This window comes from Poecilia formosa, unplaced genomic scaffold (genome assembly GCF_000485575.1).
Source record: "Poecilia formosa unplaced genomic scaffold, Poecilia_formosa-5.1.2 Scaffold5, whole genome shotgun sequence".
Classification (NCBI taxonomy): domain Eukaryota; kingdom Metazoa; phylum Chordata; class Actinopteri; order Cyprinodontiformes; family Poeciliidae; genus Poecilia; species Poecilia formosa.
The window spans coordinates 2090690-2115807 of NW_006799944.1; the positions used below are offsets into that span (position 1 = coordinate 2090690).

Consider the following 25118-nt stretch of genomic DNA (forward strand, 5'->3'; position numbering starts at 1 on the left):
TTGTTTTTTTGTTGTTTTTTTTTTTTCAAAGGAATTTTGTTCTTAAAAACATAGAAATGTGTAATTTCTTAAAGCCAAAATAAGGTCGAGGCTAACCAGACAGTTGACATCGCAACTTATTTTCAGTCATGAAGTCAAGACGTTCCTTGATAAGAATGCTTACATTTTTTATGTGTCAGTGCCCTTCAAAAGTATTCATACCCCCAGAATCGTTTTCCAGTTTTTGTCATTTCAAGCACAAACTTCTGAGTCATCTCAATGCAATTTTCTGTTACAAACCAAACACAAACTGTGTATAATCGTGAGGTAATTGCCTTTGTATTCAACTAGGCCTTTTGCCATGATAAAAGGCCAGATTTAAGAAGTGCAGGACTAACAGTTCTCCTGTAACTGAGATCTCTCTGATGAGCTCTTTATTTCTGCAGATCCTCCAGAGCTGCCATGGGACTATTGGCTCCTTCTCTGATTTTTACTTTTGCGGTGCCAATTTGACAGCCATGCTTTGGCACGATTCCAGTTGAGTCATATTCTTTACATTTTTTGTACGATGTTATAACCATTTCTGCTTTAAACTTCTCAACAATATTGTCCCTGATCACTGTGATGTCTTCATTTGTCTTTAATGTTAATGAATTTCACAGAATTTATATTAGATAAAATGATACACAGGTGGGCTTGATATAAGAATAAAGTGGCATTCGTGGGTCAATGGTTCTACTGGACTTTAGTTAGGGGTGCTAGAGAAAAAGAGTTCCTTATTTTCAGATTTTTTAATTAGCTAAAACATATAACTCTCTTTTTTTCCTACAAATATGCACTCCTCTGTGTCGGTCTGTTTTATAAAATCCCAATAAAACACTTTTAAGTTTGTGATTGAAATGTCGTAAAATGTGAAAAAGTTCAAGGCTTCGAGAAGTACTTCATATTGAACGCACTCTTTAGTTATGGAAAGCACTTAAGAACAGGGTTATTTATAAATTGAGTCCAATGTCAATACTACGTTTATGAGTTTTGAAGATGGAACATGTTTCCTCCCACCCCTTTTTTTTTGCCGTGTGTGAATGCAGCAGCAGCAGGGGAGCTGCTGCCGTATAAAAGAGCCCTTCACGGGGCAGTCCCTCCAAACCAGCCAGTGACATCATCATTGAGAGACGCTGACATGGGTCCTCTCCGTGAGTCAGGGGTGAAATGAAGATGGGGAAGAGAGGCAGAGCAGCAAAAGTGAGCCGGGAGCAGGGAGCAGCAGAGGAGGCAGAGACAGTGAGGCTGGGGGGAGGAGGGATGGAGGGGTTACAAAGAGGATGCGCGCTGTGCTGCGTCGGGACGAGGCCCGGGGCCGCGCTCGACTGTGCGTGGCGTAACATTGACTGCTGAGCCCGAACGGTCACTCATATGACACATCTGATGCGGGCCAGCCCCTACCATTCATCCCTTTGTGGTGCCGCCACACTGAGCAGCGTGACAATGAAGTGCAAAGCAGCAGTGGCAAAGAGGGCCAACTATAAGGATGGCCAATCTACTTATGCACCCCAGAGCTGACAGCTTGACATTTCTATTCACCATTCAGAGTGGATACGAGGGGTAGGAGATGAGAAAAAGGGGGGAGAAGAGGGAGGAGGAAAGAAAAAAAAACAAAACAACAAAAAAAAAAAAACAAATGCTGTTTTTCCTTCAATCATCCTGTTGTATCTTGCCTACACAGTTGTTGCGCTTTACAGGATGCCACTCAGCGGTGTTGTTAGTTTCTGCTTTAGACGTTTAAGCAAAATGGGGAGTCAATTGGAAGGAGGCAGATAAAGAAGGAAGAGGAGGTGTGGCAGATGATAAACATCAGCTGCAGATGTACCTGTTTGGACACTTTAGGCTCCTCCTCGATGTACTTTTGTTCGACGGGAGTCAACGTCCTGAGACCAGCCTTCACCTGGACGATACAGCAACAAGCACAAAGTCTCACAAATGTGATAACGAGGAGAAATATCTTGATTATTTCCAAGGTACTGAGCGCTGAGACAGCATAGCAGCACATGCATTTAGAGCGTGCCTCGTGTCAGAGGCTAGAGAGAAAGAGAGGGAGAGCAGGAGACAGAGCTGTAAGATGGCCGCTGTAGAACACACACGGCGACAGTGAATGGGCTAACAAAGGCTGCTGAGAGGGAGTCTTCGATAATTAAAGCCAAAACGAGGACGAGGGACGACGGATGAGATAGAAATGAGGGAGGGAAAGGGGGGGGGAGGGGGACAAACAGAATAAAGACAGCAGCAGCATAGAAGGGGGCAAATGGTGGGGAAAACAAGAAGAGGATGAGAGTGAGAGGATAATAAGGGGTAGGAGGTAAAAAAGAAAAACAGGGAGGAGACTCAAAAAAAAAAGCAAAAGAAAGACTTACAGCATTAAAAATCACGTCTATTTCGAGAAAGATGACCCCTTTTGTTGGCCCTGTCAGCTCCTTGCTTTTCAAGACGTAGGCTTTGCGTTCTCCATTTTGGATCTGTGGGAGAGGGACATGACAGGCGTCTGTCTGGCAATACCCGGCTGAATCGGCTCCCCGGGCCACCTTTGAACCCCAGCTGCTGGCGCTGACAGGGAACCCAAAACAACTGTGGCAACTCTGACAAGTACCTGTTCATTACCCACTGCAGCTCGGCTCTGTCAAACAGAAATTAACTATCCTGGGGAATCACACTGTTACAGCAAAGCGCAGATATACGACGCGCACACTTCTTTCACGGGCTAGCTATATTTTTACCAGATATAAGAGACAGTCTTCTTTCACCTCCAAGTCGGATCTTTCTGTCTATCAGCATCATTTTCGTCTCGTCTCTCATCCACTAACTTTATATCCTCTCAGCTATCAATCTATACCTTTCCTTTTACTCAGCTCTTCCATTTATTTCTGCTTCCTGTCAACTTTTTTTTTTTTTACTTTGAGAAATAATAAGTGTCATCAGCGGAGTTGCAAAAATAACCTCTGCTTTTTATATCCCACTCTGTTTTTATTCTCTCTGTTCCTCCGCTGTATGTTCTCTCTCTATTATCCCCGAGGGAGGAGGGAAAAAAAAGAAACACAAACAGAAATCTTGCCTTTGACTCACATTTAGCAAAGGGATAGCCACTTTCCCAAGGAAGTCGGCACTTCTGTCCCGGTCCTCGTCGTAAACGGTAACCTCAAGCACCGAGTGGATGTCCTTGACGTTGCTGGACCACACACAAAGACGGGGCACATAAGACTCAAATGGTGCAGAGGCGGTTTCATCTCACAGACTTACAGGAAGGATGAGGAAAGAGCCTATATAATAATCCAGCATATCCAACATCACAAGAAATAGCACACCTATATAATAATAATAATAATAATAATAATAATAATAATAATAATAATAATAATAATAATAATAAATCATGTTTAATATATTTTTTGAAAAATTATATTAATAAAAATTACATGATGTTGCACAGCAGCAAAATGTATCTATTTATTTATTTACTTTTATTTTAAGTATATGAATCGGTTCACCAAAAATTGTCACATTTGCAAAGATAGAACGTAATCACACTTTTTAATATATATATATATATATATATATATATATATATATATAAACACATTAAATATAGATTAATGGAAATAAAAAAATATTTTTATATATCTTGATTCATTTTCTCTTGTTTCATTTTCACTTTGTTCACCAATTAATACAGTTATGATAAGGAAAGACTCACATTCATGGAGAAATTATATTAGTTAATGTTATTGTTTCCTAAATATTTTAACCTAGATATTCATTTAAGAAAAAAAAGTTCTGCACTGTTAAAGTAAAAAAAAAAAAAAAGAAAATACAATATAAAACACACACAAATCAAATTATTTTCTTAATATTTTATTCAAAATGAATATAAAAAGAAACAAGGTATGTGTCGTTAATAAAGAGTAAAAGTGTTCATGTCAAAGCTACTCACAAAGTGAAGACCTTGTTCCACTCTGGGTTTAGATTTTTGTAGACGGTGTGTGTCTGCAGTCGATCATTGCTCAGCTCCACCACACAAAAAGGATCGCTCTTACCTGTCAAGTATAAATAAAGTACACAAATGTGGCCGCATTAAAATATGGTATAAACTCAAAAAGCTCAGTCATAAGTTTTATTTGATCTTTTTTAGGATCCAGCAGGTCCACTGAAACAAAAGTCTTTACATCCCCATAAGACACATATGACCTCATGCTACATGCTTCATCAAGCAATCTAAATTCATAAAATGACTCTTTCCACTCTTCAGCCTCGGTGCTGAGCACATCAGACATTAATATATCAGTTGCAAACTGTTTTTTGAAAACATGGACTTCAGGACAGCTGTGCACTGAGCAGTCAGGAGGAGGAGGGCGACAGACAGAGAGCGAGAACACAGAGGTCAGCACGACTCTGAAGACTGGAAAACTTCAGGAGAGAAGATAAAGACGGCCGAGCGTGGGACAGAAGAAACACGTCTGCTCCAAAACTTGTGATATTAAAATGAGCAAATGAAACACTAATGGCAAAGATAGATTTGACAAATAAAAGAAAAGAAAGAAAGCAGTGTTAGAAATAAATAATAAAAGAGGAGCTCGAAGAAAAGAGAAAATCCCAATCATTTCAGTTTTTTCTTTTTTTAAACAGTCTACATGAACAATAAATAAATAAATAAATAAATAAATAAAATGATCTAAAACCTGAAAGTTTTCGAGGTTATTTCGTGGATTTTCTTATTTCTCCTAAACTTCAGGACTTTTGGCAAGCAATAAAGACATTTATCACATGACTCGCGACTAATTACATCACGTTAGTTATAAAATAAATTTAACCAAAACTTTTGATTCAGAATTTACTACAATTATGAGACAGAGGAGAAAGCATAGTTTTATCCTCCCGAGAATAAAAATAAAAGTAAATAATCTCCCATCATATTTTCCTTTTGTTTACCAGCATTTTGTATGAAGGAGTTGAAAAGGATTAGACCAGCTCCCTTCAATTGTCTCCCACTGAAAATAACACTTAATTCCAACTTTGATCATCACGGTTGATTAAAAAAGAAAAACTCTGACGGGATTGTTTTTTTTTTGCTTTTTATTCATTAACGCGTGAAGACTACAGGTCAGCAAGTTTAAAGCGTATTATTTAAAGAGACAACGATGACATATTAGCAGAACAGCAACGTTGCGTAATAATGTCCGACAACTTTGGGACCGAGTTTAAAGCTCCCCGAAAGACTGTGGTTCTGTGTGTGTGTGTGTGTGTGTGTGTGTGTGTGTGTGTGTGTGTGTGTGTGTGTGTGTGTGNGCGTGTGTGAGTGAGCGCTATCGATTGGTGTGATTTTCTTCAAATGTTGTGACAAGGGCAGGACATTTAGTGGGTGTGCAAAGTAAATGTCACTGTGATCAATGCTAAGGCGTAGGTGTTGCCTTTTATATCTGTTTGTGGTGCTCTATTGATCCAAGCGGTTTCAAGTTGATATTGGCAGCTCTGACTTCTGCGACTGAAAACAAGATACATTAAAATTGATAAAAATCCAGGGTACTCAGGAGCCTAGTTTTCAGAGCATCCGTGTATAAACTTTATTTGCTGCATATTAACTGCATTTCCATGACAACATTTTTTAAAACAATTCCTGCTATTTTGGAGGGGAGAAAATGAACTTAAAAGTAAGATTTCGACAGCCGTTTTAAGTAATATATTTGCAGAAAAATATCATGGTAAAGTTTTAGGGTCTTCCACAATTAATCAAGGAGTCCGCCTGCGTAACACCGTAGCCCCCCCACCCAACAAATCAAGCCAATTTAAATGCAATCACACAAATTTGGTCATGGAAATCATTTCTGCAGCGTGTTATCCCCCATCCAGTTGCCCCCAGTCGTCCCTCTAATATTCTGTCTTTAATGACGCGGCTGCATGCGTCGTTGCGGAGAGCCAGTTGTTATGGGTGATGAACTTTCACCTTATTGGCTGCCAAGCACCAGAGGCAGCTGTCTTAACCAATTACACGCACAGATTTGAGCGCCACTCAGCGCCATCCAGGTAATGTCCGGGTAAAGCTCCTCCCGCCCCCTCTGGGTCCGATCTCTGAGATGCTGGCAGGAAAGGAGTGGACTTAAATTAATTTCAGAGCACTCTGAGGAAAACTTAGCGGAGGAACGCAGCAGAAAGACGAGGAGGAAAAAAGTAATTGCCCCTCCGACAGCTCAGAGCTGGTGGGAAGTTTAAAGACGGAGAGGAAACTTCCCAACGTTTCACAATGAATATTATAGCGCCTAGGAAAAGTATTCACACCGACATTTTTGTCATGACACCACAACTAGAAACTTTGATCTTATTTAGATGTTATGTGATAGGATAAGCAGTATTGTATAGTTGTAAATTGGTGAGAAAAATATATTTCTGATTTTTTTTTGTTTGCAAGTAAAAAAGTGTTGCTTGCATTTGTATTCAGACTCTTGTACAGCTTAAAATAAGATTCAACCGACTGTGTTCAGGAGCTACGTATTTAATAAAAAAACATAACTTTAAAAAGGGCCACTTGAGGATAATTTATCCACAGAATGAACCTTTAAGGGTAGAGAGATAAGAAGAAGGCCATCGTCTACAGAGTAACAAGAAACTGTTGTCCACAGACACTTTCCATCCACTTTGATTGAGTCTGAAGTAAGAAGAATAGACAAAAAAAATTACATTTGGATGTGAAAAGCTGTTGGAGACCCCAAAATATTTGGGGTTGCAATTTGAAGCAGTAAAGCACAAACTTTGACAGGCTGAGCACAAATTCATGGCACACTTTTGAAAATTTTATTTGAACAGATTTTTGCATCACGGGGAATGTTTTCTTTTGCAAGACTGTATTTTCAGCTTGAATTAAAAACAAGTTAAATATGTTCTTCGCTATCTGAGATTTGTTTCAATGTTGCCTGAAAAAGTAAAAATAAATCTTATCCGGTCATGCGTACGAAGCTGCTGCTGCAGGTATCCGTGTGTGTGTGAGTGAGCGAGCGTACGTGTGTGTATCGCTGCTGAAATGTTCCAACAGTATAGCATCCACTCAGAGGGACAAGAGCTGGCACACAAAAGGGATTGTTGGTTTTAGAGACTATTTTCAGTTATCCTACTTGGGCTGGAGTGGAGCTACTCCACAAAAACACTCCAATTAGAGAGAGATGGCCAGAGAGAAGAGGGAGAGAGGGGGAGGAGGAGGAGGAGGAGGAAAAAGAGAGGAGGGAGAGGAGCCTGAATGGGAGCTAGATGGTGAACTCTCTGTCTCACTGACCTCCTCTCTCTGTCTCCCCTCCTGCCTCTGTCTGTCTGTTTGTCTGTTCTTCTGTTCCTTTCTCACCTTGCTCCTGACCCTCTCTTGGTCTGGGTTGTTAAAATGGGGTGTTCATGTGGTGAGGGCTCTTATGGGGCTCTTACAGAGCGATTGTTTCTGCCAGTGACACGCACAAAGACACACATTCACGCACACACGCAGAGTATTAGACTCAAAACTGAAATAAGCCATTTTGAAATAGCCCCCTTTTACCTATCAGTTCACTCACAGTATGCATCTATCGACTCGGCGGAAGACAATGTGCTTTAGGGAGCCAAAAGAAATGCATCAACCTTAGTTTTCTGAGTGTACGTATTCAATACTCTCTCAGATGGAGCTGTCTGAATGTAAGACTTTCTTTGGCCCTGAGCACAAAGCTCTAAAAACAAAGTAAGACAAAAACAAACTAGAGTGAGAGATCAGCAGATCTTCTGCTTAAATCGGTCCACATTGTTCTTTTTTTCCCGATCGGTGAAGGCCACACGCTAAAAATAACACTCTTCGTTGTGGAAGTTGCTACTGACAGAAGAAGACACTGTGTTTGCTATGTATAGCATGTGAAAGGTTTAAAATGAGTTCAGATAAAACAAAGCAAATTATTCATAAGAAAACGATTTTCTGTCAGATGCTGAGACAAGTCTGCGTGTCATTCACGCTAAGAGAGAAAAGGAGGGAGACCTTTTCAGCATTTTGGGGCAGCTGTGTGCAAAAGTTTGAATGACTTTGTGTGATTTGTGAGTTCAAGAACAGCAGCACAGGTGGTGGAGCAGATGGACCCTTTTTAAAGGCAAGATTTCAATTGATCCAGAAACTCTCCAAAAATATGTAACATCTTAGAAGAGAAAATGCTAAGCACAAAACATTTCATCTGTTTTGTTAAAGTTTTTTTTTTTGTTTTTTTTTACACTTTTAATTTAACTTTATAGGACCAAAAACATCCAGTAAAGGCTGTAGAAAAACTCAAGTTACAGAACAGCGAAGGCTACTGAAACTCATCATGCGTGTTTTCTGCAATGCTAAACAGCTAACGGGTATTTTTTGCAGTTTTACTGTTAGTTTATAAAAGAATCCATAAACCACGGAGTGAATGATGAGCTTTGCAAAGGTGTCACGGAGCCCATTTCTGCTCCAAGTGAAACCCGTGAACCGGAGAGCCATTAGCCCTGCACTCTGACTGCTCCTGTCGCTCCCTGCAGTAACCCAAATCAACCAGCCCCACTCTGTATTTGCTAATGGGACTGTGGATGTTTCAAATAGAGAAAAACTCTGTCTCCCTGCCACATACACACACACACACGCATACATCCTCCTCTCTTTACCAGATAATACAGAGTGAAGAACTAGGCCTGTCCACTGTAGACCTAATTAAAAGTAAGAATTAATGGAGGTTAGAGGATTCAGAGAGAGCAAGCAGAGAAAGCACAGGAGGAGGGACGAGAAAGATTTGTTGGTTCAAATGTGTACTTTTTCTCTATTATTCAAATGAGAAGCCTGCATCTTTGTTTAAAATGCAGAGACAAATTTAGCGTCCACGTACAAAGTAGGCTTTAGCGTTCTCTAAGGACTCACACTGGCGATTAGCCCCCTAAAGAAAATTACACCCTGACTTTGTCTTTTAGCTCAGATTTGTGGCAATTGCTGGTACAGATAAGTTTGCAACAGAAACTGCTCAGCATGTTAAAAATGAAGAAAAAGCTCCTGTGCCTTGCACAATACATGTCCCCTGAACTTTTTCCACACATTGTGACATTGCAGTCACAATTTTTGAGAAATTTCAGCAGGAATTTGTGCATCAGGCAAACGTAAAACAATGCGTTTGTCCAAGATAACTTCAAGTAGTTGAGATAACTTTTTGTTTTTAAGAATTTAACGAATAAAAAACACTTTAATCCAGCTAGTATTTATAGTCTACCGTCATTACTCTGAAATCCGTCAATGTAACCCTGTGCAACTAATTACCTTCAAAAGTCAACTAAGTAGTAAAAGTCCAAGCTTGAAAAAAAAACACACACACACACACACACACACACACACACACACACACACACACACAACACTGTTCAGACTTTAAATCATAAAAAATAAAATATAAATATATTTTTCCCCTCACTAAGCAGTCATGCATTACATTGTCTTAGTCTAACACATCAAATCCTACCGAAAAACATTGACTTTTTGTGGCTAATATGTGCAAAAATGTGAAAAAGATCCAAAGGAATGAATACATTTTTGCTGTAAATATCATGCAACCAAATAACAGCAGAAGGAAAAAAAAAAAAGATAATTGCACTGTTTGTACTTTAGGTCACCGACGTACCTGTGACATCTGCCGCCATGAGTCCCTCAGCTCTGATGACCTTCACTTGCACCACGCCGACATCTTTCAAGTTGTGAAGCGACCTCCAGAGGCTCTACAACATCACAAGAGCAGAGGTGAAGAGTCAAAGAGGACAGCTAAAAGCATCGGAGTGAAAGGCAGGTCAATAACCTGACATTTCATTAAGAGAGGAAAGGGTAGAATATGTCCTTTACGGGGTCTTTATTTGAAAATGTAGAGCTGGCATTTATGGCCGGGGATAACAAAGGGACAAATGGCAGAATTTAATTTGACAAAATACTCCCATTTGTGAGTCTGCAATTCATATATATATTTTTTCTTTAAATAAAGTAAGTTTTTGGATCAGGGCGAGGGAGATGAGCTATTGAAAATTTCTGTAAAACATTTGTGATAAATGCCTTATCCTTAAGATACTTGTATAGCTCTTCATCAAGTCCAGAGGAAAAGTTAGGTTTAGTATTATTGCAGCATTACGCATAAGGTTCTCTACATTAAATAAACTGGACATGTATAAGATAATTCAGCAGACATGTCAGCTTACCTTCAAAGATTTGATCTCTTTTTTCTTTTCTTACAGTTTTTGTATAAACTGCTCTAGAATACTGAAGCACATATGAGTCATTTGTATGTTCTGTGATATTTCTTACTCATTAGGAAGAGCCTTGACGTTTAAAACAAGGTTAGATTGTAAAACCCATGCTTTGAACATCTCAAAGTGCGCTGTTCAATCTATCATTTAAAAATGAAAAACAAGTTTGGGATAAATGTCAAAAGTACTAAACATGACAACCCATCTAAACTTACAGGCCAAGAAAGGCAACAATAATTCAGAAGTAGCTAAGATGCCTGTTCTTCTACTGGAGACTGTGCTGGAGAGATTCACCAGTCAGGAGGGAGAATTTGTTCTCGGAGTTTCTACTGATCGGTCATTTCTAAAATCTAGCCAGTATGCAAGAGTCACAAGTAAAAAAAAAAAAAATTGACAAAAAAAATTCAGAATAAATCATGTTTGCAATTTGTCACAAAACATGTGGAGAAAGCAAAAAAAAAAAAAAAAAAAAAAAACACGATGCATGTTTTAAAACTAACAGCACATCATCACCCTGAACCCAACACCGCTACCATGAAATACGTTGTGGGAATGCTTTGTCTTAGCAGGGACATGGAAGATGGATAAAGTTGATGGAGACACAGAACTAAGTCCTTAAAAACTGTTATAGCCAGCAGAAAAGACCTCTATAATTTTTCTTCCTCTTCACAATTATGCACTACTTTGTATTGGTCTGCTACATAAAATCCCAGTAAAATTATACCTAGGTTTGTACCTAGGTAATGTGACAAAATGTGGAAAAAGTGCCAGGCACTGTACCTGATAAACCCGGCACATAAAAGGAAAACCTGTGGAGATCGGGGCCTGTCTATGAGGCACACACAAGCAGTCCCAAACTTGTGATTTCACTCACATCCAACCACTCAGGTATAAACACAATCATAAAAAAAAAAAAAAAAACTTAACTGGGGCCAAACTGAGTGGCGTGCCGGAACGTCTTAAAAGCAGAGCAAAAAAAAAACACACTTCACTTCAATTTATTTCTCTCTCTCTGGCAATAACCCCTTCCATCCCCACAGGAGTAATTATAATTTAAATTTCAGAGTCAGGGCCAGGCTACAGACTTAATTCATTATTACCAACACTGTCAGACTCTGCCTGTTTCCAGCGATATCATTGTCCAAAAAGCTCTCTAAAGGAGATGAGAGGGGGAAGAGTGTGTGAAAGGGGGAAAAAAAAGAGAGGAAACGAGTGGAGAAAGGAGAAGCATGTAGCCAAAGAGGGACAAGTGTTGAGTTTGAGGAATGATTCCTCAGAAGATACAGCTCCAGTGAGAAGCAGCAAAGAAGAGAGGGCAAAACAGGTCAGAAAAGAGGCAACAGAGCAATCAAAACTATTAATACGTGATGTCTTTTTTTATGCAATTGGACCAAAACATGTAGCAAAGAGTAAAGATAATGCCATTTGTATTAAAATCAAAAGAAACAGGAGACCAAATATTTATATGACCCGTTAGTGGAGTGTCAGTTTTACCATTTTTTTTTTTTTTGCCTTCCAACCCTTCCTCTGCTCTTCATCCCTTCCTACCCCCATTCCTGCTCCCTGAGGGGACATCCGGGGTTAGACTTCAACCCCTGATTGCTAAAGAGAGAACACACCCATCCTCCAAAAGGATTCAAATCCTCATCAGAAGAGACAACTGTATTGGTCACAGGTAGGATGACGGACAGACGAGAGGACCAACAGCCATGCTCATTTCTCCTCTCGTCTGCGTGCAGGTGGAGTGATGGTGGAGAAGAAGACGGAAAGGAAGAGGAGGGACGAACAGAAAACAGAGGACAGATTACGGATAGAGTTGGCTTTCAGAAGACGAACCCTCTGCCCTCTGTGTGACTGACAGCCCGTCACCATGACATCTTCTTTCTGCCTCTGTCACACTCCACAGACGTATAAACACACAAATGAATCAGAGCTGGCACAGCCTTATGACTCACTGCCACCTTTGAAGCATGTCACATTTCGTCAGGGCTGCGTTTCAGAAACACACTCGCAGCATCTGCCCTGCACCCAGAAGTTCATGGGATATTTGATCAAACAGTGGTACCGATTCAAACAAAAAGCCACATTCTAACACCTGTTTCCACGGTTTCCCACTCATTTAAATCAGGATCACTATGTGCCAAGAGTCTCGGTGAAAGCTGCTCGATGCTCGTCATGCAGCCTCTTACTGGTTCTCACTTCCTGCCCAGGTTGGGTCCTTTCACTTCCTCTTGGAGGAGTGCACCAGAGTGGGTAGGAGAGGTACTGCTGACATGTGCACGTACACGGGTGGTGGAGTGCCACCACTTCAGTGGAGGTCATCCCGTCCTCCTTGTCTCATCCACCCATCTCGTGGCAACCTCAGGCCCATTAAGAGCCATTAGTGTGCGTGCTCCTTTGCCTTCATAATGCATAAATCTCTTTCTCTCTTTTTACCTCCCTTTCTGTGTCCTTCTCTAGTTTTGAGGAACAACTAATTAGGGATGAAGGAAAGGTTGCAGTTAGGCAGCCACATCAGTGCAGTGCATGGTATAAGACAGTGGGTGTGAGTACATGCACGTAATCCCGCAATACACGGCATGTATACTCATGTACAGGTGCATCAATCACCTGAGCGAATTTTACACTTGACTGGCCAGTGATTTGCAGGTCAGGAACAATCTGATCTTTTTCCAATCAGTGACCGCATCCTGTCAACAACGCTCTTATCATTGCTGAAATATGTAAAATTCAGTCACAGAGGAAGATTTAAAAAAAAACAAAAAAACTATTTTCTATGAAGGCACGTTGACTGTGTCCTGCTTTTAACCAGGGAAGGAGACTCTTAGCGATAGGAAGCTGAGAAACTTGCAGCAAAGTTGCTTTGTTTTCCTTCTGAAAACATCAATTCTCTGTGTTACTCTACTAACTCCACAGGAATACACACAGAGGCTGCTGTTACAGTGAGTAATGCTAACCACAATAACCTCTAATGCAAATAGCTAACCATACCATACCAACTTTATTTATAAAGCACTTTAAAACAACCACAGCTGATACAAAGTGCTGTACATTAAAACACAACATAACAATAAAAAAAATAAAAATAAAAGATAAAAACTCATACAGTTTAAAAACAAACATACAATTTAAAACTAGATCCCGCTGGAGTTGAAAGCCAAGTAAAATAGATGGGTTTTAAGACGAGCTTTAAAAGTGGACAGTGAAGGGGCCTCTAACCTGCAAAGGCAAGTCGTTCCATAACTTAGGACCCATGACAGAGAACAAGAAAAGCTGAAGACAATTGTAAATGTCAACTCGACACTTGTCTTCAACTCCAGTTTACCTGCAGAGTTGTGCAACAGACTCTCTCTTTCGCAAGCAAGGTGTGACATTGCATTTAGGACCAATGCAATGAAAGATGCTAATGCTTAATTATGCTAATGATGAATATGTAATTTAAGACTTCTTAATGCTAGTGCTAAGATCCTTGATCTAAGATCAAACAGTACCACAGTAAATCAGAGCTTATACTTTCAGATATTGAGGTGTCCGTAGCCATTATTTGGATGTTGTTGAAAAATGATGAACATTTTATGATTTGGTGCACATCTGTATCTTCAGTAGTGTTATAACAAGATAGCAAGCTGCAATGAGAAGGATGCTAAGAGTCCACTCAGGTGTATGTTTTCTGTTTTCATCAATTAAAAGTAACACCTCACTGTGATCATTTGAGGAGTGGATTAGAATAATATCTTTCTCAGTGACACAGACATTTCTGGGTCTAAAAACATTAAAATATAAAAATACAAAGTAAAAAAAAAAAAAAATCCCTGCTGCACACTACTTTCAACTAAAACCTTCTAAAAGTGCGTTTTCATTATTAGGTTGCATATTCTGGTTCATTGCAGTTTGTAAATCTATCTTCTCTTTATAGCTGCGATGATAACAGTATTGATTCCCCCCCACAGACACATTGCATTTTATGAGACGCAGCCGACACACCGTAGGTAGCGACCGTTTCTGGACGCGCCTGCATGCGAATGTTCGCTTGCGATTAGCAGTGGCGGATGCTTTGTGCTGCACAGCTGATTCGAGGCTGATAAATATCAGTCAGTAAAATGGTGTCTGCACATGCACGTACAGTACACACACACGCGCGCGCGCGCACGTTGGGGAGATTAGCGGGCTTTCAGCAGCACTGTTATATATTAGTGGTGGTACTTGGTCTAACCAGAGCTCTTTGATAAGGTACATCTTTATTAAATTCTCCAACTGAAAGACTGCCAGTCGGGGGAAAAGGAATATGTTAATAGGCAGAGACCATTCAAGTCTTCAAACTGACCTTACTGTGCCCCTCCATCTGCAACCCCCTACTTTCTCCCCCCCCCCCCCTCCCGACTCCCTCTATCTTTCCATCCCTTCATCTCAAAGGAAGGCCACGGCAGAGGCAGACAAAGAGCTGAGGTTGCTCTGAGAGTGGGACAGAAATGGGGAGAGCAGGAGAGAGGAGGTGGCAGGCAAAAAAAGGTAGGTGAGGGAAGTAAAATGTGCCGCCTTTGGTCGAGCAGAAAAACGGGGTCTGTGTGAGTTGTGAGAGAGGTGAAATAGCTTTTTCTTTTCATTTTACACGCCTTCCCTTCCCGATGCAACCCTAACCGTGTGACTGTGCACACGCATGCACGCACACGCGCGCACACACACACACACACACACACACACACACACACACACACACACACACACACACACAAGTGCGCTTATTCCCTCTGCCGTCGTTTTGTGGCTTTCAGGAGGAACTCGGCGTGGTTCTGTCTCGGTCCTAGAGCTCCACCTTTTGATTCGAGGTGGTCGCTGCAGCGGCGAGCAAAACGGACGACCTCCTGTGGCTAGCCAACAAGGCACCACCACGGCCATGTATGTAGGTCAATGCACTGATGTTTGGCCACACGTCGGAAGGTGTGAATACACACCAGCAGGGCGGTATCGGTCACTGAAATCCAATCGTGTCCTGCAATATGTCAAACGTGGAGGTTTTGTCACATGTTTTAGCAGTTTTCATGTGCAGGGATGAGAGCTGTCAGGGAGTCAGACCTCTTGATGAGAGCCATCCGGGGGTCTTTGTAGCAAAGAGTGACGAGGAGTGATGGGTGAATGAGACTAAGACAAAGACTTAGAGTCATTGTGTTAGAGCAGATGGATCCTCTACTCTTTCTACTATTGTATTCATGCCTAACAAAGTAAGCTTAATGGCAACAAGGAATTAGGCAAGTTATATTCTGACAGCTTCACCTATGCCACTAATGCATAAGAAGCTGCATTTACCACATCAGTCTGCACAATTTCTTGTGGTCCTTATGATTCCTAATTTTTTTTTAATCTGTGTTGTCTGTAACCATGCCTGTAAATATCAACCTTACAGCCAGTGAAGTTCACGCTACTTATAATGATAAATGTCCCATAAGTTTAAATAACTTTATTAGAAGAGGTTTGCAAACTAATGATCGAAAAAATGTGTTGTTAGAAACGTGTGTTTCGTGTTACTCAAATTACGACAATAAAATATTTTTATTATTATTATTATTATTATTATTATTGCTATTTAAAGGGTATACAGGAAAACTGTAGATAGAATTTTAGATATATAGCACATATTAATTCTGAAGAGGTCTGATTTGTTTTGGCCTGTTATGTTAAAAACAGAAATAGCCCTCTAATATCTAATAATGCCCCTCTTGTAATTTGCCACCCTGGGCAAAAAGCCATAGTGCCTTTGAGAAAAACTATCACTTGCATGAACTTTGATCTTTTTTTTTTCTTATAAAAGAAAAGCATTCTGCTACATCAATCTTTGATTTTTTTTTTCTCCCCATTAATTCATATCCATACTGTCCAAACTCACATATCTTTGCATGATCTGGTGCCTTTCATGTGGATCATCCAACATGTTGACGGACAGGTCTGAGATCGAAACGGCGGCCGATGCAGTGAGTGTGACCAGCAGCACCAGAACGCCTTCGCCTTCCTCCAGCGGCAAGTCCAGCTTGTGAGTGTGTTCTTTACTGAGAAGCGACAGGTCGATAGTACACCTAAAATACAGCAAGAAACACAAAGCTGAACCTACTGCACCAACTGCGCTTGGCTGTGTTTGATGATTTCAATAAGAACTTGTGTTCTCCTTGCTTTTGGGGGAGCAGTGATAAGAGCCTAAAAACAGAAAACAAATAATAATTCATAGCGTTCAAAAGGTAAGCAACAGAAGACAACTTAAGCAAAGCTGACATATTTTATACCTTTTAGTAGGCACTTAAAAGCATCCTCTCAACTGAATTGATTTTCTGGCATGGCCTTAATGCATCTGGTGTTAAAATGGCAGCCCAATAAAAATGACATGACTTGGTTTCTGGCATGCCCTTCAAAGCAAAGGTTTGCTAAAGTGGGTTTAAATTTGCATAGTTACGCTATGCACTGCAATAATTCAACTTGAACAGGGGTTAAAAAATGAGCAGCTCAGTAAGAAGAAAAAACATAACCACTTTAGATTAGAATGATAAATAGCTCTTCTGGGTGTGAGACATCTTTTTTGTCTAAGACTAATATTACACAAGAAAGCCCCAAAAATCTAATTTGTCCCTGATTTTACAGAGCTGCATTCGATAAAAAAAAAAAGGAGGAAATGAAGTGACTGGTGAAGATTACTGTACCTGCCCATGAAGTCATCCTTCTTGCCAGCATCTCTGTCCCAGACTGTGATGTCCACGTAGCCTCCCTGCTCTTCGTACAGGTGGAAGTCAAACTGCTCTCTCCATTGCGGGTTTAGTGTTTTGGGAATTGTCTGAATAAAACACAGTTGCCTCTTTGCTCACTTAATTGCAACACACCTGTTAAATCCTACACTTGAGCCCTAAATCATTCGTATACCTGCCGGATTTAGATTTAGATTTAAATAATAAACTAGTTTCTGAGAATGAGAGAGATATCCCTCAAAACACAGTGAAGCAATGCAAAACAGTACTAATTAAAAAAAAAATCCCTTCTGAAAAATTTTCAGATTTTTTTCAGATTTTACTAAAAAAATGTCAAAAATGATTATGGTCTTCTCCGTAATGAATAGAAGAGCCTTTACTGACACAACAACAATCAAAGCCTGCTTAAAGATGACCAGCTTTTTTGAATGTTTCCAATGGAGATGAGCTCCAAGTCTTTTTGGTTTGAAAGCCTCTTTGCCATCACCCTAATCTTTTAGTCCCTCTGCAGATTCTCCATAAGATTATGGTCACATCGGGTCACTCCAAAATGTTAATATAACTTGCAGTCAAAAGAAATATGGTGGTCAAATTAAAAGCTTTACCAGGGTTGTGAATAATTTGGGGCTTAACGGTAAATGTCATATACATTTATACATTTTGACACAAAGGTATTGCAGTGCATTTGATTTAAAAGTATTATAGTAATAAGTAAAAAAAAAAAAAAAAAAAAAAAGGACGCAAAAGATTTATATTTTCTTGTGGTATGAAAAGATAAAAAATTGAAGAGTGATACAAATGGAAAAAGGGAAATTTGTGTAATTGCTACATGTCAAGATTTTCTATGTTTACTCTGAAATACTTGAGCTGTTTTTCTATTCAGTAATATACAAATAAGCGGAAAATAATTTTTCATTTAATAAAAATAGTTGAACAAGAAGTCTGAATAGCTTCAGGGCAAGCTTTATGAAATCAAGCCATCTATTTTTTTTAAAAGAGTATATTTAAAGCTTTCATAGCATTATTATATAAGGTGATTTCATGTAATTATTTGACATATTCAGCAGCTACGCCTTTACCTTGCTCTTGTACTTTTGATGACCCATCCTGAACTTGACGTAAGGATCACTGAAGCCGTTGGCGTCCATGGGCTGCAGGTTGCGACCTTCGATTAGACTGACACTGACGATGCCTCGCCAGAGCTGGGCTTTCCTGTGCACATCCGAGAGCCTCATACTCTGATACTGCAGACAAACACACAAATACAGAATTATTTCTCACAAAATGGAGATTCCTAATCAGCACTTGTGTGGAACAGACACCAAATAAGCAAACAAACAAAAAAAAAAAAAATCTTGACCCCAAAACACAAATTTGGGGCTTTTGGTATATTTCAGGGCAATAACCAGCTTCGGATTCATTAATGCAGCCCAGAAACAGAACCAAAAAAAAAAAAAAAAAGATTGCAAGTGAGAACCAAACATAATAATTTAACAGAGTTTATTTTTAATTTTTAAGTTTTAATCTCTTCACATCCCATCAGGGGGTTATTGTAAATTTAAAAATTTACTTTTTAACAAAAGCACCTTAGTGTACATCAGATTGCATTGTTCTAGTTTTTGGTGTGTAAAGTAGACCCAATGTGAAAAGGTTTCCAGTGAATTGTCTCAAAATCTGGCTTAGCTATGTGACACTGCTTACCTTTTTTAATTTTGTGTGTGGAAACTTAAATCTAGACTGGTTCTTCTATGTTTTCCAGGTATGTTTTCCACCTCAACTGTTTTTTTGGGGGGGTTTTTTAGCTCCTAAAAAGCCTATTTAACCTCTCTTTGAATAATGTCAGTACCCTCCACTAGAACAAAATCTAGGCTTTATTTATCAAGCAAATACAAATCCTCCTTCCGTCTCCACCTCACCCTCTCTCTCCTCCTTCCTCGTTAGGCAGAGTTTATTAGCATAGCTTTTGTTTTGCGGGTGAATTTCATTAAACTCTGAACAAACCCTGCCTCGTGAGTGCAGGCCTTTGATCTGGAGACAGAGCCTCTTAATTTCCATTCTCCAGACATTAAACAGTTGCGAATAGCTCCCTGCAATGAAGTCATCTTACCATGCAGTTACTCCCACATCTCCCATTAATTCTGCTCGCTAGCTGCTGTATGCTAATGATGAGGTCACTGTTTTGTCCTGACAGAACATGACCCATTTATTCTTGTATTGCTATCTGCAAAGCCTGGCAAAATTATCCATACCTCTTCAGCTTTTCCCACACTTTGTCACGTTACAGCCACAAAAGTAAGGTATATGTTATTGGAGATTTAAGCGGCAGATCAACAAAAAGAAGTGCAAAACTGGGAAGTTGAAGGAAAATTATGTATGGTCAAAGTCCACACCTAAATCCAATTGCAAAGCTGAGGCAAGACTTTATAATTTTGGCAAAAACAAAAACAATAATAATAATAATATCTGTGTGGATGTACAAAGCTAGCAGAAACATACTCCTAAAGACCTTGCTGTTGTAATGTGACAAAGTGTGAGAAACCCAAACAATATGTACACGTATTTCTTAACTGAGAATCTGTAACCCCACAGAGAAACTGAGAGTCTGCTTAGTGCCATGACTCCATTACTGTTTCTTTGCCAGTTTTAAAAGTTCAGATTAAGATGCCTTAATCGGATGAAAATTGACTGTTTGAAAACAACTATACACTCTGTGTAGTCCAGCACACAGAGGAGGAGGCAGTAAGCAGCAGAGGGAAAACTAACATCAGCTAACTCGTTAGTCACAGAATGGACATTGGTCAGAGGGTTCAAAATATTCACTTCACAGAAGTTTGTATCCTCAAATCCAACCTGGCATGCACAGCAGACATCTTTATTGCGAGCTATAGAAACATTAATCCTGTTTCAGGAAATGTAGTGAAAGGCCTGAAAGTACAACACCTTTTCTTCTTAGTCGCATGACACCTTAAAAGAAACTTGATATATGGGCAAATGAAACGAATCCAATTTTGAGCACAAAATTGTCAACATTGTTGCTAAATATGGCCGACAAAGGAACAGTTAACGAGATTCATGCACGAGCAAAAAAAGGAGAGGAAGAGTAGAGTCTCGATCAGCATGCTTCATGTTTGACCTGACAGCAATCAAAAGCAACAGAAGAAACAAAAGTCAAAATGAAGCACTTTATTCCAAGTGTGGCAATATGCGAAACAGAAAATAAAGTCAAAACTATAATTGCAACTGATGGGGGGTAAAAAAAAAAAAAGTTCAAAAATGCAATAAGATCAGTCACATTTTCCAGCTGTTTAGCTGGGCAAGAGTCCTCGATAATCCTAAACTGCTTTATTTTCTGACACAGAGTCTGCAATATGTTACACACATCAAAGGTGAAGAGCATACACACCCAAAGAGGCGTTCAGGACAGTTTAGTGAAAAAGTGTTTCCGTTCTTATTATTTCTGCGAGGGGGGGGGATTCGCTTTTGACAAAGTTAACTTCTATAAACTTTAATATTAGACAAAGATAATCAGAGTCAATACAAAGTTTTCAACCTATTTTTGGTTAAAGTAAAAAAGCCATTCAAACACACGGAGCCCTTCATGAAAAAGTAACTGACTCCAGTATTACTGACTGACCTGCAAAAGCAAGAAATCACTTAAACAACATGACTCAGGTCAACCTTGTCTGACAGTAAAAAATATTTTTGATGATCTGAAACTTTTAAGTGTCACAAAGAGCAAATAGCTTTTTTGTAAATACGGGTCAGTAAGACAATGACTAATAAAATCAAATGAGAAAACACTTCAGTCCTACTGATTCAGTAATTCTTTTGACTTTAAATGTCCATGTCCAATTTTAGTGCAATGATGTGACAAGCTTGTACATCAACATCAATTTGTCATTCCTTTTCTTTACAGAAACAAACTGTGTTATATAGCCAGCAAAGTTAAAAAAACTCAATAATTTCCCTCCGCCCTTGATGTGTACCTACTTAATTTGCCTTAAAGTAAATCTTTAGGGCAAAGGCAGCCTTTTGTTGCACAAGCAACCAAAAACCATAAAATGTGCATGCCCTCTATTAGCGCAGATAGCAGGTAGCATATTGCAGCTTGTGGAAAATAAGCAGGTGACAATGGGAACTGAGAAAAAAAAACGGATGCTAAAACCATCGTGGAAGGAAGAAAAGGAGGATGGGAGGGATAGGAGACTCCATCCATGTACCGGGACACCAGTGAGGAAGGATAGGCGAGGTGCAGTGCGGTCGGTGGTGGAGTTACAGCAGAATCGGAGGTTTGGTGAGTTACATGCTGTTTTAGTTTACCTTACTAGATCGTTTCCAGTTTCTTCTCAAAAGCATGGTCTGTAAATGAGACAAAGCGGTTACAGAGCGCCTCCTACCGTCATGGGCAAAGGGCAAAGGGCACGGTGTGCACCAAGATTAGATAACAGCCCTGACCTGAAGCAAAGTGAGGGTTAGATGAGGAAAGTGGGGGCAGTTACCATCATGCAAGTTAAGTAAGCAGAAAGTGTATTAGCAGAGTTATTACATGGTGTAATGATGTATGCATAAACACAGGCATGTGCCCAAAAATACAGCAAAATCAATTATGCACCTCCCCTACAGCACGTCTATCTCTATTTCTATTTTTCTTTCTTATTTCGACTGCTAAATCCAATAAAACAAAAACACTGCTCTTTTCTAATTTTGTAGTTTTTCTGAGGAAATATTGTACTGCAGACTCCATGCAATACCTTTTGCCTTGTGGATAAACCAGGTTCCTTTAAAGTCTAAAATATTTGTTGCTTTGCTACAGACTTTTAACGTTAACATTCCCTAATGACATATTTCAAAATTTTTGGTACTTCATTACCCCAGTAAAAGCCGATTTGTAAACATTTCACTGCTGACAATGTATTGTTTTCATGGCATTTAACGGGGAATAAAAGGTAATGGGGGAAAAAAAAAACATTTTGTCAGATTTGGATCTTGTTTTCATGTTTTTCATAAAATGTAAATATGTCACTACAAACTACCAAGCAAACAAAAATGATGATGTGCAGTACCGGGCAAAAGTCATGAACCAACCCTCATCTGTATGAATTCACCAGAAAAGCAAAAATTAGTCATACAAACGTTTGTGGAAAACTTTAACAGGCAAAAAAAAACCCTCTATGAATCTGACAAGTTTCGTCATAATGTCCTGACATAATCGCTAAACATATTTTTTTCCCCCTCAGTTTTTCTTTTACTGCACTAGCAGAAAGTTTGAGATAATTGTGCAGAACTGAAATGGCTGCTGATCAGAAATGTTATAAATTGCGCAGAATGATGAATCATTATGCAGAGGTACTTTCTTGCTTATCAATTTAATTAACTTTTATTACCTTTACCTGTTGGTACCTGCTGTTATCCCTTTAACCATCACCCGCAAAAAAGTAAAAACGGGTCGTGGGCATTACACTGCTTGTTAAGGGGATTTATTAAACAATCATGGTAAAGTGAAAGTGCTCTCTCTATCAAGGTTTTATTATATACTAGATAGACAATTTATGCAAAGATGTTTAAATATTTATTTATTAACCGATAAAGAATAAGTCTAGTTTGCACTATCAAAATATCACGGAAGGATGAATTCACTCCCCACCTCCTAAACACGTGTTCTGCATGTCAGGACGCGAAGTGAGGATTTCTGAGCCCAATGGAGGTGTCGGGGTAATTAAGGGGCTGAAAAGGAATAAAGCAGCAGCAACACATAATATGCAGAAGCAAGCTTTGTAAGTTAGGCCACCACAAATTGGCAGGGTGTGCTCGATATATTCATCAGAGTGTGTGAAACATTTTGTGTGGAGCAGCAGCAGAGCTCCGGTTGGCTGTCTAAACTGGTTCACAGAGATCGCCTCAGAAATCATCTGTACATTTACAAGTACAAACCATTTATTGAAATGATTTAAATCTCACCTCAAGTGAACACAAACACACACGTTTAGCCATATTGCTTATTTTAAAGAAAGATTTAACCAAATCCAAAAAATAAAAGAAAAAAGCACAAAATAGTCAAAATCCAAGGACTCAACTACTTGTTCCCACCACTTTCTATTAGTACATCATTAACCACATGCATGTTTAGTATGAGGAATTGCTGCAAAGATGGCACAATCCAACCGGCTGAGCTTAATTAGGTAGAAAAGGTGTTAGCAATTTGCATAATAAACTGAACTTTACTGCATTGCTTAGAATATGATTATTGTCTGCCTATGTTATTGCACTGAATGTATTTATATAAATTGGATCTGTAAAATGATTCGAGACATTTATTGTAAATTGGTGTTACTTAGATGCCCCGAATTTAATTCAGTAACATCTAAATGATTATTGAAACCAAAATGTCTACTTTGTTCACCTTTTCAGACTAGTTTACACTTTGTTTGTGAATAACTTTCATACTGTTACTCTTGTTGTACCTTGGTAATCCTCTCATAAGACCCTTTCTGATCTTGGGTATACAACTGTAAATTAAAATCAGATCCTGTCCCAGATTTGCATCACTGCCTCGTACCTTGTTCTTTAATATTCCCTTTATATATAAGTACCTTTAAACATTTTCACCACTTTCTAAAGAAATACAAACAACGTAAATGTATATTTTTAACAAAATACAAAAAAAAAATGAGGAATGGCTCAAGACTTTTTCACAGTAACATCTCATAAATCAGCTACTTATTGCTGATTCATTCTTTAAACATATTTGTTTAAATGGTGAAAATCGACGTTTTCTTTTTCAGACCACTAGATGGCAACAGAGATGGCCCCTCAGTCCTGGTCCGTGTTCTTTTCACAGTAGGAGAAACCCAAAGTGATGCTTAACCTAAATAGAGTTTATTTATTTTGTCAAAAGGGTTTTCTGTGAACCAGAGCCCTGAATAAGCAGCAGAAATAAGACATCAGATCAAAGGGAATAAAATATGTCCCTCATGACTCTGCCCTGATTGGAGCAGAACATGCAGGAATCCAATTGAACAAACAAATAATTGAACAGAAATAAATGCAACTCTGAATCACTGAGCGCGTCTGTGGAGGCACGAGCCAAAAATAATTAGTAATGACGATCTTCTGCTCTTTGAACATGCAGCTTTTCTGCACAACAAATGAACTGCTCTTGTGTTTATGCCTTTGTGTTTGCTGACTTGTAAAGTTTCCAGAAGCTGTAGCTAAAGGAAGCCAACTCTTTCCAGTTCAACATCAATTACACGCGCTTCTGATGTGCGGTAAACCAGTTTACCAACTAACAGTTCTGTTCACGAATTTTGTTAGCAACATATAACTTATGTAGTCTTGCCATTGCTTATAGAACCTTGCAAAAATATTCAGGCCCATGAACAATTGCACGTTTTTTTTGTTTGTTTTTTTGTCTTTTTTATAAATACTGCATTGTATTTTATTTCTATTTTATGTGCTAGATCAACACAAAATAGCACATAAAGTGAAATGAAAATGGTACACGATCTTTTTTTTTTTTTTTTGCAAACATTGTAAATATTTCTTAGAACCATCTTTCTCCTGGACTCTGCTGTCTCTGTGCCACTCTTCCTAAAATGCCTGACGTCTTCTCTGAATAATGCTCTCCTCATGCCTGTAAGTTTAGGTGGATCTCCGTAGCAGCTTTGCAGTCACACTCTTTCCACCGTCAGACGACAGAAACGCTGCTCTGTGAGACATTTGAATCATGGGACATTGTTTTATAACCTAATCCTGATTTAAATCTCTTTAAAACAACTTTATTCCCGACTTGTCTGCTGTGTACCTTGATCTTCATGACGCTTCGCTAAAATGACACTCTTCTTACTATTTCGGAGATCTCTTTAAGCAATTATTTGAGTTGGATTTTATTTATCTGAATTGAAGCACAGTCGGCGTACCGTTTCCTTCCAAATCACAGTTTACATGACAAATTGTGTTGATCACATAAAATCCAAATTAAAATACACTGACATTGTAGCTGTCAAAAGGACAAATACTTTTTGCAAGGTACTGAACAGTTTTTATAAGGTTTATTACTAGCTGTGATACCAAAGAGGATCGGGTGAAGAGATCTAGAACTGCATGGAGGGCATCAATCGTGTGAGGGGAAAAAAGTCAGATGAT

General features: G+C 39.2%; 1 protein-coding gene across 7 annotated transcripts in view; it reads right to left on the reverse strand.

The window, feature by feature from the left end:
- Window positions 1-25118, reverse strand: part of mctp1a (multiple C2 domains, transmembrane 1a) — a 139040-nt gene that overhangs the window by 53822 nt on the left and 60100 nt on the right. For 4 of the 7 annotated variants that reach the window (XM_016676986.1, XM_007562805.2, XM_016677010.1 and 1 more), the window contains exons 6-14: window positions 21297-21335; window positions 18056-18220; window positions 16935-17065; window positions 16133-16319; window positions 9642-9735; window positions 3959-4061; window positions 3094-3196; window positions 2388-2489; window positions 1847-1921 (exon numbers count right to left, since the gene is read on the reverse strand). In XM_016676986.1, coding sequence (XP_016532472.1) covers window positions 1847-1921; window positions 2388-2489; window positions 3094-3196; window positions 3959-4061; window positions 9642-9735; window positions 16133-16319; window positions 16935-17065; window positions 18056-18220; window positions 21297-21335 — 999 coding nt within the window. The remainder of the gene's footprint in view (window positions 1-1846; window positions 1922-2387; window positions 2490-3093; window positions 3197-3958; window positions 4062-9641; window positions 9736-16132; window positions 16320-16934; window positions 17066-18055; window positions 18221-21296; window positions 21336-25118) is intronic. The other 3 variants (XM_016677000.1, XM_016676989.1, XM_016677008.1) reach the window with 3 other exon arrangements.